The 11730-nt window shown below is 35.6% G+C and overlaps 2 protein-coding genes and 1 long non-coding RNA gene across 5 annotated transcripts in view; 2 read left to right on the top strand and 1 right to left on the bottom strand.

Moving 5' to 3' along the window:
- The window catches only part of LOC107468410 (glutathione S-transferase T3-like), a 2906-nt gene extending 2069 nt beyond the window's left edge, over window positions 1–837 (bottom strand). Inside the window, exon 1 of the mRNA XM_016087692.1 lies at window positions 815–837. Within this exon, the coding sequence (XP_015943178.1) occupies window positions 815–837 (23 nt within the window). The remainder of the gene's footprint in view (window positions 1–814) is intronic.
- A 474-nt stretch (window positions 838–1311) lies between these two features.
- On the top strand, window positions 1312–4570 carry LOC110276496 (uncharacterized). Of its 3 annotated transcripts, XR_008003909.1 has the most exons (6): window positions 1312–1694; window positions 3040–3186; window positions 3668–3736; window positions 3825–4171; window positions 4264–4347; window positions 4429–4570. It is a non-coding gene; the product is annotated as an uncharacterized LOC110276496 (long non-coding RNA). The 3 variants fall into 3 exon arrangements; XR_008003910.1 differs by lacking the exon at window positions 3668–3736 and having other exon boundaries at window positions 1313–1694; XR_002369195.2 differs by lacking the exon at window positions 3668–3736 and having other exon boundaries at window positions 1314–1694; window positions 3941–4171.
- A 114-nt stretch (window positions 4571–4684) lies between these two features.
- On the top strand, window positions 4685–10901 carry LOC107468530 (uncharacterized). The gene is made up of 11 exons (XM_021133383.2): window positions 4685–4939; window positions 5371–5481; window positions 5570–5674; window positions 8075–8200; window positions 8286–8354; window positions 8455–8561; window positions 8950–9033; window positions 9141–9228; window positions 9731–9850; window positions 10026–10210; window positions 10326–10901. The coding sequence occupies exons 1-11, from the start codon at window positions 4778–4780 to the stop codon at window positions 10615–10617; spliced, it is 1449 nt and encodes a 482-aa protein (XP_020989042.1). The 5' UTR covers window positions 4685–4777; the 3' UTR covers window positions 10618–10901.
- Window positions 10902–11730: the final 829 nt, after the last annotated feature.

The following is an 11730-nucleotide window of genomic DNA, read 5'->3' as shown; positions in this document are numbered from 1 at the left end:
TAAATTTAAAATTTTTTATTTTTTAATATTATTAATTTTTTATTTAAATAATTAATAATATTAAAAAGATAATAATCTAAAATTAATATATTTAATTTAATATCTATAATTTTATGCGTATAATATTTAAAAATTACATATTTATTATCTATTTATTTTATATCATGCTCATTAATACTAAAGAATAAATCTTTGTTAAATGTTTATCAACAAATTATAACTTTTCAAAAATCTCCCTTGACTCCTGATGGACATCCTTGACCATGAATTTTATATCGAATCTTTTAGTAGTATTTTTATTTTTAGGATCTTACTGATAAATGTTGGATGCTTATTAAAGTGCTTTATATTTTAAAAAATATTTAATAGCTTTTTTGAAAGTAAAAGAGTAACAAAAAAGATAATTACGTAGCAATCGTGTAATCATGCTATCTTTAAGCAAATTAGCATATATATAAATAAAAAAATACTTTATAAATCTTGTACATAAGTCATCACATATTATCAAGGTTCTGAAAATCGGTTCAAATTGATCGGTTGAACCGCAAACTAATGGAATTTTCGGTTTAACCTAATGATAAAGTCGTGAAATTATAAAATCGACGTCGAACCACCAAATCGGTCAAGAATCGATCAGTTGAACTGAACTGTGAATCAGTCGATTTTTGAAATTTTACGAAAACAGCGCCGTTTGGCATTTTCATTTAACCCAGCACCCTTAACTCAGTAACTCACTAACCCTTGCTCTACACAAGACACAACGGCGCAACACTCTCTCTCCCTCCTTCACCCTCAAACTAGTCCTTTCTCTCACCGTCGGCGAGCTGTCTCCGTCATTTCCGTCCAACCATTGGATTGCTCCTGCCGTCGTCGCAAGTTGGAGTCTCGAATATTACAATCGTGCAGCTCTCCACCATCGTCGCCGTTTCAGCTTTGGAAGCAACATCGCCGGACTCACCTCTTGTCTCCGTCGCACACCTTTGTTCCACCGTCGCCAACGTCAGCTCGGTTGCACCGGTCAATTTTGGTCACCAATTCCCCCTCTGTTTTATACTTTTATGCTTCTAGCTTTAAGTTTTTCCAATGTTCTGAAAAGCAGTTCGAATCAGCCGGTCGAACCGGTTAAATTGCAAACCGAGGAGAATTATGGTTCGGTTAGATGCCAAAACCGCAAAATATAAAAATCAGTTAAACCGTTAAACCGGCCGATAACCGGTCGGTCGAACCGAACCGGGACCCGGCCGGTTTTCTTATTTTGCCCAAAACACGCCAAAACGCAGCCGTTTAGCATTATGATCCATAACCAGTAACCCTCCCAACCCTCACTCACTCCAGGTCAACAACGGCGCAGCAGCAACAGCACACACTCTCTCCCTCGTCCCTCCCATCACCCTCGAGGTGGTCGTTCCTCTCAACGCCGGCGAGCTCAGTCCCTCCCTTTCGTTCAGCCGCCTGACTGACCTTGACGCCATCGCAAGTTGGAGCTTCGAAGCTCACTCGGTCCCTCACTCCTGCTCGTGCAGCTAACACCTCAGACTCTCAGCAGTGGAAGCACAGTCGCCGGGCTCGCCTCCTGCCTCCATCGCGAAGCTCTCTCCCACCGTCACCGGCGCCACCTCTGTTCCTCCGTCGCAAGCTCTGTTCCTGCCTCCGTCGCCAGCTCTGTTCTATGCTTCGTTGCTTCTAGCTTCTAGGTATTTTTTTAACAATAATTGTTGAATAATCTGTGAACTTGTTATGGGTTGAATAATTGTTAATTAATTTGTGAATTACTAGGTTGAATAATTGTTCTTAATTAATCTGTGAACTTTGCTGTTTTTTCCCCTCCAATCCCCCTCTTTTATCTGTTGTATTTTATTTAATTTCTTGGTGAATATATGCATGAAAATGGTGACATGGCAAATCAAATCAGAATGATATCTTCTACTCTATGATCGGTAAATTATGAAACACAGAAACTGTTTGTATTGGTGGTGAAATTCTGGATATGTCGTTTCCTATAATCTTTTATGAGTTGTAGTGCATCATTGCAGTATTAACTTTGACTTCATCTAGTAAGGAAAGTCTGTTTTAAAAATCAACGCGCCATTGTTCTGGGGAACAATTGTTATGTTTTCACCATATGTGAAGGCATTCTGCATTAACCATTGTGTGTTGCTGCTGAATAGTTCTTTGAATAATCAAAGTGGTTTTGATCACTAGGACAGTAGTATTTTTTTTGGTGACTAATTTAACAGTAGTATGCTTCAAAGTTTCAGAATTTTTCCTGAGTTGTTACTTCTGGATTGCGTGTTTGTTTGGTTTATTTTAAAATATCATGTATTTGTGTAATCGTATTTATAAAACAAACATACTAGGTTATGTCATGTTAACTTTGCAAGTCAGATTTAGGGTCATAATCTTGATTTATCATGCGTATATTAAAAAGATAGATTTTTGTGCGATTGCTCTGTACATGTTCTTGAACACACTTTATAATGAAGCTTCTTCTTCTATATGTATGTAAAATTGGCCATGCACTAATGGGGAGCAACTTGTTGAAATTCGACATGTAATGGTCTAAGAAATCATGAAGACTTGTTGAATAATATGCTCAGCAAAAGTGCCAGTTACATATCTTACAAAAGTTACAATTTGTGTATTCTGAAATTATAATTTGTGTACTCTCATGCAGAGGTTACAACTGGTCAGAAGTATCTGTAGTTATATTTAGTTATTAGAAGAAAATAACTTCTATTAGGGTTCTATTGTAATTTTTTTAATTATTATAAAACGATTTTTTCGGTTCAACTACAGTCGAACCGGTTGAACCTATGAACCAATGAACCAGTAATTAGAGTGGTTTGATGATCAGTTCGGTTTTCAGAACCTTGGGTTTTTCTTAATTGTTGAATAATTAATTAATTATTCTTGAAAAATCTGTAAACTTGTTATGGGTTGAATAATTGTTAATTAATCTGTGAATTTTGTTGCTGTTATTGGTTGAATAATTGTTGAATTTTGCTGCTGTTATTGGCTGAACTTTGTTGTGGGTTGCAGTAAAGCACAGTTGCCGGGATCGCCTCCTGCCTCAGTCGCGAACTCTGTTCCACCGTCGCCGACGCCATCTCTGTTCCACTGGCCAGCGCTACTGCCCCTGGATCTGCTCTGCTCTGTTCTGTTCTGTTCTATACTTCTAGCTTCTAGGTATTTTTTATCTTTTTTTATAAAAATAATTGTTGAATAAGTATTGTTGAATAATCTGTGAGGGTTGAATAATTATTAATTAATCTATGAATAATTGCTGCTGTTACTGCCTGATTACTTAAGCCACTTGGGCAAATCTATTAGTTTATGCTATTACCACATATTCACACTGTATTCCCTCCCAGATCAGAAGCTCACCAACTTTTTAATGCCTTCGGTGATGAATTGCTTCTTTAGTTTTATGTTATCTTCTTCGACATGCCCGAGGCCTAACTAGTCAAATGTTTGTGCAATATGACATTGTTTTCAATACCGATAACATATAAATAACTCTATTTGTTGCTAACCATTCAATGCATTATCAATTTATTATTCAGATCAGACTCTTATGCATAGAGATAGAGATATAAATCATAAATGCACTTTGTTGTTATAAACCTTGCTGTTGTTAATTAATTGCTGGAATAAAATGGTTTTTTAGGTTGAACCACAGTCGAACTGGTTGATTCAATAAACCATTGAACCAGTAGCTAGAGCGGTTTAATGACCGGTTCGGTTTTCAGAACCTTGCTTATGTTTGACTAATTTATATATTTTGCAAAGTTGATGGGTTGATTTATATATTTTGAAATTTGAAGGGCTATAAATTTGCACAGCAAAAAAAGATACGTATATAAAGTATGAATTGCTCTTCCATCAAAACCCTCTTTCCTGTTGCCTCTTCTTAGCCGCCATTCCCTTCTCTTTAATGAAGAGATAGCAGCTGCAGCAGCACTTCTTTACTCTCTCCAAACGACAACAACGAACTCCGTTTTGTTTGGATCGCGTTTTGCGTTTTGCGTTCTGCCCCTTTTTTTAAACTCTCTGCTTAATGGGAAGGGTTAGTGGAACCGAGAAGCAAGAGTTTAGAGAGATGGAGGACACTGAATTCACTGATTCTCAGCTAATTTGTCATGTTAGAGATGCACTTTTAGCAGTCACTTTGGTACGTAGAGCAAAATATCATTCTAGAATCTTTTTTCTTAGATGTTTATTATTTTTCTGATAATTAAAATGGTGGATTTTACTCACTCTTAGGGTGACAGAGAGAATTATGATGAGCTTGTTGGTTATTTGCACCGGAAAGAGAGTCTTAATCCCGATCAGATTGCTCTACTTGAGGTGAGTTCTTAAATTAGAGCACGTGAAAATTGTAACATTAATTAGTACATAGTGCTGATATTTGAATGACGTTGGTTACAGACAACTTTGAAGGCACTCTCTGGAACAGTCTCATGCATAGATTCTGTTCATCACGAATCTCTTCTTTCTGCAGTAAGTTCTTTTTCACATTGGACTTGTTGCTTGTGTTTATGTTTATGTTGTGCTTGAAGTGTTGAACTTGTTAATGTTGGAAGGAAATGGATAATTTATAAAGATATAGTTATTCTCCCTGAATTTTTTTTTATTAGGATCCATTTGCAGAGTTTTAATGTTCCTTGATTGACCTTTCTTGTCATTTTTACCCTATTTGAAGGCTGCTTCAAATGGGAAATATATCGATTGGTCTTTGGAGTTGCTTGTGAATAACTTCACTCCACCTTATCATCTCATGGATAGTCTGAAGCAGGAGAGTGGAATTGAAAAGAAGAATAAAGTTCTGTCTCGTGTGCATGCTGCTTTTGAAGCCATAGCTGTTTTGGTGCCTCTTGCCCCTTTGCGACTCTCTCCAATAGTTGTCCAGAGGATGCCCTTAACCTACAGTAAGGGACCGGTGAGTTCAATCTTCACTTCCATCCACTTCCATTGGAAGTTCTTACATAACCGCTTTATGCTAGTTGTTGCTCCATTTTGTGAATTTGTTGTTGTATGTGATGGACTGTCAACTTGGTTGACGGCAATTAGCATCCATCTAAGCTTCATTTCCCCACCCTGTTGTATCCTAAATTTATTCATGTTTACAATGTGGAGGCATTATTTACTCTTGCACTCTGAACTATGTCCAGTTGCTCCAGTAATCATTTACATGCTTTTGTTGTATGCATTTTGATGCCAAAACAATATGAGGAAACCAATATGTTAATTTGAGGAGCATTTCAAATTTTCAGATTTCTTTTATGTAGCTTTTCAACATATGTAAGAAGAACTAATTTGACAATTGCAGTATTTTGTCAAAGTTTAATTTACTTCTTTTGATACTTGTAGGAGATTCTCATGTACGTGGAGAACATGTTAAAGTTGGAAAGCGGTGCAATTGGAGAAATTGTTGGTGTTACGATGCTGCCTGCTATTGTAGATAGGTTGATAGAACTCGATGTATGTTGGTTAAGCCACCCTTTAAGTTTTAGTTTAAAGAAAGTGATGGCAGTTGACCATTAAATTAATCCCTTCTGATCTATTTCAGGTCGAAATTGGATGGGATGGCCTCTTGCAGGAAGATGCCAAAGGCATATTTGAAATGGAATTAGAGGATGCCGAATTTGCGGATGGGGATGGGGATGATAATATGGTATGGTCCAATATTTTTAATTTAGGGTTCATCTTGATGTCTCCTTTTTTTAATGGCATTTTGAAAATTAAGATGATGCTCCTCTTAATTGGTCAGATAAAAAAAAAATGAAATTAAGATTTCAGTAGGGAATCTCTTATTCTGTTTAACATGCCGTGTCTATGATATAGTGTGTTTTTGTGTTATCTAGTGAAGTTTTGTTAATTTATGTTCCATCTCTTATGCTTTGTGAAATGAAAAGATTGAACGAGGTTGTTATTATTGCTTAATAGTTCCATAGTCATCCATTGATGCTAGTTCATGTTGCTGAAATGGTGCTTGCTAGAGTAATGTGGAGCTGTGAAAGAGTTTCCTTTTTGCAAATTCACTGTCTGAAGTTTGATATTTCATCACCTGCCTCTTTTTATTGGTTTTATATGCATGTCATGGAACACGAACAATGATCTGCCTGTCAATTTAAGTAGCTACATTTCTTTTGATTAGTTCAATCATTGCGCTATTAGATGACCTGAAACACAATCACCCACCAAATCTTGTCCTCTTCAATACATCTGTTAGCGATTTCTTAGCAAGAGATGTACGATGGATGTTGATGGGAAACAGGAAGATTGAAGTTTATCTGAAATGCAAGTTGTGGTCAATCTGACATAGGTTGACGTTTGGACGGTGATTTTGTCAGAGCATGCCTGTATGTATGTTTATAAGGCTGTGGAAGCAGCCGTTAGCCCTATCAAACTATGAAGGGCCTTATTCTGGTGTTTGCCTGTTTCAGGCTAACATGCCAAGCTTATTGTGCTCAGGCTTGGCTTGATCAGGCTGTGGGTGAGGTTAGGTGGCTTTGTGAAGTGGCAAAACTTCATATGGTGAACTCAGGTACTTTAACTCTCTGTATATCATATACCATGCTGGGATTGAGTTGTCGATGATGAGTAATTTTTTAACCATACTAGATATGTCCTATACATGTCTCAATTGCAATGTTTTGAGCTGTCAATATGGAAGACTGAAACTTGTTTTGATCATCGTGATATTTTGTAGAGTTTTGAGATACGAGTAAACATCGTTCTGCTTTCATTTTTTATTCTTTGTGAATCTATACCAGTGTCTTTTTTTCTCCCATATTTGGGAGCGGGGACATAAATAGTCCGTAACTGGATGCATTGTTGTGTAGAATGGATTCAAACTACTGAACTTCTACTACACCCAATATTCAAAGTATAACACAACTCTTAAAGCACAAAGGGGTATATTACTACTATCTTTAGGCAAGAGGCACCAATACTGTTTGCTTGCTTAAGAAAGGTGTTGATATTGTTTAAAGAAAAATAGAGCCTCGTAAATATTGGCAGTTGTATTCATTTGCCGTACAATTTGACTATTTATGCTCGTCCATTTATATTTAAGGGGTAAATTAATAGTTTGCAATGGGGAACAGTTGACAATGGGCAGTGTATGTGAGTCATGTTAACAGCTGCATGACTTGATATACACTAATTGTTGCTGGAAGTATCAGTGTTGTGATAGAAAATGCAAGGGAAAATCAAATTGAATAAAAGAAAATATCCATCTTTTGGGATGTAATTATCTTGGCAAAAGGCCAAAAATGAGTAGGACCAGAAAGCAAAAAAGCAAGGACTTGGAAGCAAACCTGGTATAATTTTTTCTGCCAAATCTAACGACAAAAGTGAATCTAGATACATTATGGTAAACTAACTGAGAATCTGCTGAAATGTGTTCATAATAGAACTTGGAATTCAGAAAGTAATAGACTATTCAGCCATAGAGTTATCTCTTCTGCCATAAACTACATTGACATTACGTATTGCTGGATTCCCAAGAAGGGAAGTCATTGTGCAGTAAACTTGTAGTGGTCAAGTGTTAATGCTAAATAAGCAGTATACAGTTCGCAATCACATTTCCTTATACAATTTAGAAGAGTTATAATATGATAGTAATTAGAGTTTGGCTGGTTCATCATTTTTCCTTTAGCAGTGATCATTTGAGCTCTCCCTTTATAGTACTTTTAAAGTTCATTAACCTAAGATCATGGATGAAACTCCTTTCCTGTCATGGCAAAGCCTTGCTCATGCATCAGATTGAATCTTTGTTCTGCACTCAGCTTACTGTTAATTTTTCAGCCAACTTCTATGCGAATTAGTTGCAAGGTTTTGAAAGATGAATGTAGTTAGGTTCTATTAGGCTATTGGCTCATCTATGAGGAATATATTTCCAACTTTTATTCATTATGTAATTCTTCCAATTTACTACGTATGTTAGTTGCCAGTCTATATATCATCTTATTAACAGAAATGTGTTCTAGATTTTGTCTTCACTTTTGTGTGTTCCACAATATCACATATCTTATGTGCTATCTCATGGTTGTTTTTTATTTTATAACAGCCTGCTGCAGAATATTTAAATAGGAAAAGTTTGGAGGGAAACACAATTGCTGAGAAATTAGATAGCTTGATTGAGCTGACTTTTTTGCATCTCGAGTCCTGTCAAAGCAGTGGCCGTTTGTCTGAGGTATTTTTCAGACATTGCATATATTTGCTTTGATTTCTTTGTACTATATACTTAACTTCTATATGTTCATTAAATTCTTAATTAGGTATTTGATGTTCTAGTGAGATCATTTCAAAGGACTATTTTGAATGCCTACAAATCAAAATTCAACCAGGTACTCTCTCTCTCTCTCTCTCTCTCTCTCTCTCTCTCTCTCTCTCTCAAGTTGGTACTGCTTTGTGAAATACATTATCAATGCCTTTATTTTGTTGCAGTTTGTGGTGTTCTATGCATGTGCACTTGATCCTGAAGATTGTGGGGAGAAGTTCGCCATGGTTCTTACAGAGATGTTTCTTAGCAATGTTAATCCCCCCAATACTAGGTAAAATTGATTATGTTGTGGTTGAAACTTGAAAATTAAAAGTTCAGGTGGCTGTCATCACCAATTGATGAATTCTTAAATATTTTGCCCCCATTCATTGTGAAGTGTCGTAATTGATGTTAGTGTGGTCATATGTATTCTTTTATTTGTGATTGATATTTTTTTAACTGTAAATGATTTGATGATTATCAAATGGGGCCCCTTAGCAGCTTATTATAGAATTTAATTATTTAATTGAACTTAAATGATTTAGTGTGCTTCTCCTATTTATTGAATTATTTGTTTTGTTTTAACATCATTTTTGTGGAAGATGTAATGTGGTGCATATGATACTGAGCATTGTATAGACTTCACATATGACATTACTAGTTGTTTTCATTTATCGCAGGATGAGTGCTGTTGCTTATCTTGCTAGTTATTTGTCCCGTGCAAAGTTTGTTTCAGCGGCATTGGTTGCTAGCATCTTACAAAGGTTTGGGAACATTAGTTTCCTTGCATGGCCTAATTACTTTTTCTGTCTTATCATATAAAATAGGAAATGGTACTAACTGATATGATTATCTTCCCATGAGGTTTCAGATTGGTAGATTGGTGTCTTAACTATTGCAAGTCACATGATTCCATTATGAACCCGCGAGCACATCAAGTTTTTTATTCTGGTTGTCAGGTATGTCGATTAGCATTTGACATTCTATTCTTGCATATGGTGAGGGAAGGGCTATAAATCTGATGACTTGACACTAACTGGACAAGTAATGCAACAGGAATAATGTTATAACATTCTAAAGATTCTCTTAAAACACAGATATAATTAATCTCTAGAAATATTTATAAGAAAATTCTTAATTTAGTAACTAAGGATGCTTGGCAGAAGTTGATAGGAAGATAAATCATTTTTCAATGCCATTGTTTGAAAGCTTCCAGTATTGCATCCTTTGATATGTGCTTTTGAGCCCTCAATCCTCTTCTGTTTCATTGGCTGTTTATTGTAAGCAATTGGTTTGGTTTGGTTACTTTACAAATTATTTTAACCTGGTTAGAAAACTTAAGTATTTCTATGAACTGCAAAATCATTTCATGTTAATGTTACCGTGTTTATTATTTTTATTTTCAAGTTTTTTGGTAGATTATTTGGATTTTAGTGTTCATAAGCTTGTTTTCGTGAGCAGGCGCTCATGTATTTGCTGTGTTTTCGATTGAGATCTCTGATGGATGCTCCAAGGCTCAAAATGCAACTTCTAAATATGCCCATGGAGCCAATCTTGCAACATAAATTGAATCCTTTGAAGGTAATGAACTTCTCAAAAGCCATCATGGTTTATAGAGAGCATAAAATGCTAAGATTTTATGGACAGTGATATAGTCAGCTAAAGACTGGACTGATTTTGGTTAACTATTCTTATTTGCTTCCAACCTTGATTATTGTATCTAAAATGTATAATTAAGCTTACATTTCTCCAACAGGTTTGTCTTCCTACTGTAGTAGTGGAATTCCTAAGACAAGCAAAGGCTGCTAAGCTCTTCATGACATCGGAATCATTTGCCTTCGATGATATGCTCGAATCTGATCTTTTGAGGGCATTTGGCGGGATAGATAGACTCGACATGTTCTTTCCTTTTGATCCTTGTTTACTGAAGAAAAGTGAAAGGTTTGTAATCTAGTTTTATGAAGGAAAAAATCGTTAGATTTGTCCAGACTTTTTTCTTAGTTTAGTTGTTGGTGTTGCTTCTGCCTTCCACTCTAAATTTCATTGCTGTGTACAGTTATATAAGGCCACATTTTGCACGCTGGTCAAAGATCAAATGTGATGGCGCCGATGATGACGAATTCAGTGAAAGTGGCAGCGATGCATCTGATGACGAATTTGCCGACATGAATGAGAATGATACGATTGAAGATGACATGACAGTGAGTGTACAAGCAGGTTTGGATTTCAATCCTGACTTGAATAGAATGTCAATCACGCCCAAGAACAAGTCTTTGTTGCATTTTCAACAGCAAAATGCAAGAATGCCCGCAAGAATCAGACCATCCACTAGTCCAGAGTCTTTGTAATGATATTCTTGTGTCGAAAAACATGTCAATTTTGCATATGTTTTGGTGTGGTAGGATTAGGAAGTCTTGTTGGTGTTCTTTATAGTGAAGAAAACAGCGGGGAGCATTGTGCAGTGTTTTGGGTTATTTTGCCCCCATATTCGGGCAATTGTAAGTGTAGTTTTTAACGTCTGTTCACTTTGTGCTGCCTATTAAAGAAAATGAGTAGAGGAAAGAGTAAGATTGAGAGATAGAGACTAAGAGGCAGAGATTGAAATAAACTTCAGTATTTTGTTTGGTGTAAAGTGGGAGACAGAAATTGAAACAAGAATAAAACTCTAATTTAATTTGCACAAAAGGTAAAATTGAAATTAATTAATTGAAATGAGGATATTTTAATTATAAAATGTTATTAAAGTTTTAAAGAGACAAAAATTTTAGTATCAGTCTCTGAACTAACAAATATGATATTGAATTTTAGTTTTCCAGTTTCTGTTTCAGTATCTCAAAACAAAGCTACCTAAGACTCTGTTCCTCTTCACTATCTTGTAATTGTAATGTTCTAAAAATAACTACGTCAAAGTAATATTTATTTACTGCAAAACATATGGGCCATTGCCTTAGAAGCTAAGGGTACGGTTCGTTGGGATTAGTCTTTTTCTACCCACAATAAAATTCTAGTGAAGGGCAGGAAGGAATATCGATATGTACGATGTAGATAGAGACGACTAACTTGCCAAAAATAGAAAAATAGAATGGTAATGTGACAAAATAATTGATCGAACAAATATCACTATCACATAACATAGTCTCGATTTTGTGTTCCTATTAATATCTTAGTTATTTATAACTATCTTTGACGTGCATCATATTCATTACCTTACATACAAAAAGAAAAGATAATTGATATTCATTATTCATTATGATACAAAGAAATCGAGTTAGCTAGTTCTAAATTTCTAATAGAAAGAGATGGAACTGCTACAGTTTTGCGATTGGGTTGCAACTCTTATGGAGCACATAGGTTCATGATACACTTAGTCACTTAATCTGAGCACATTGCGCCATCAATATCTCAACCAATCATGTTCATTTCCGAAGTTTGAAGATTATATTAAAAAGATAATGACACTT

This window comes from Arachis duranensis, chromosome 10 (assembly GCF_000817695.3).
Source record: "Arachis duranensis cultivar V14167 chromosome 10, aradu.V14167.gnm2.J7QH, whole genome shotgun sequence".
In the NCBI taxonomy this organism is placed as follows: domain Eukaryota; kingdom Viridiplantae; phylum Streptophyta; class Magnoliopsida; order Fabales; family Fabaceae; genus Arachis; species Arachis duranensis.
This window is presented reverse-complemented; position numbering and strand designations above follow the sequence as displayed.

Excerpts from the sequence above, each read along its gene's own strand:
- LOC107468530 (XM_021133383.2), top strand. The coding sequence starts at position 4,778 with ATGGATAGTCTGAAGCAGGAGAGTGGAATTGAAAAGAAGAATAAAGTT. Across the intron at positions 4,940-5,370 it reads TAACCTACAGTAAGGGACCG|GAGATTCTCATGTACGTGGA; the intron begins GTGAGTTCAATC and ends TGATACTTGTAG. Across the intron at positions 9,851-10,025 it reads ATAAATTGAATCCTTTGAAG|GTTTGTCTTCCTACTGTAGT; the intron begins GTAATGAACTTC and ends TTTCTCCAACAG.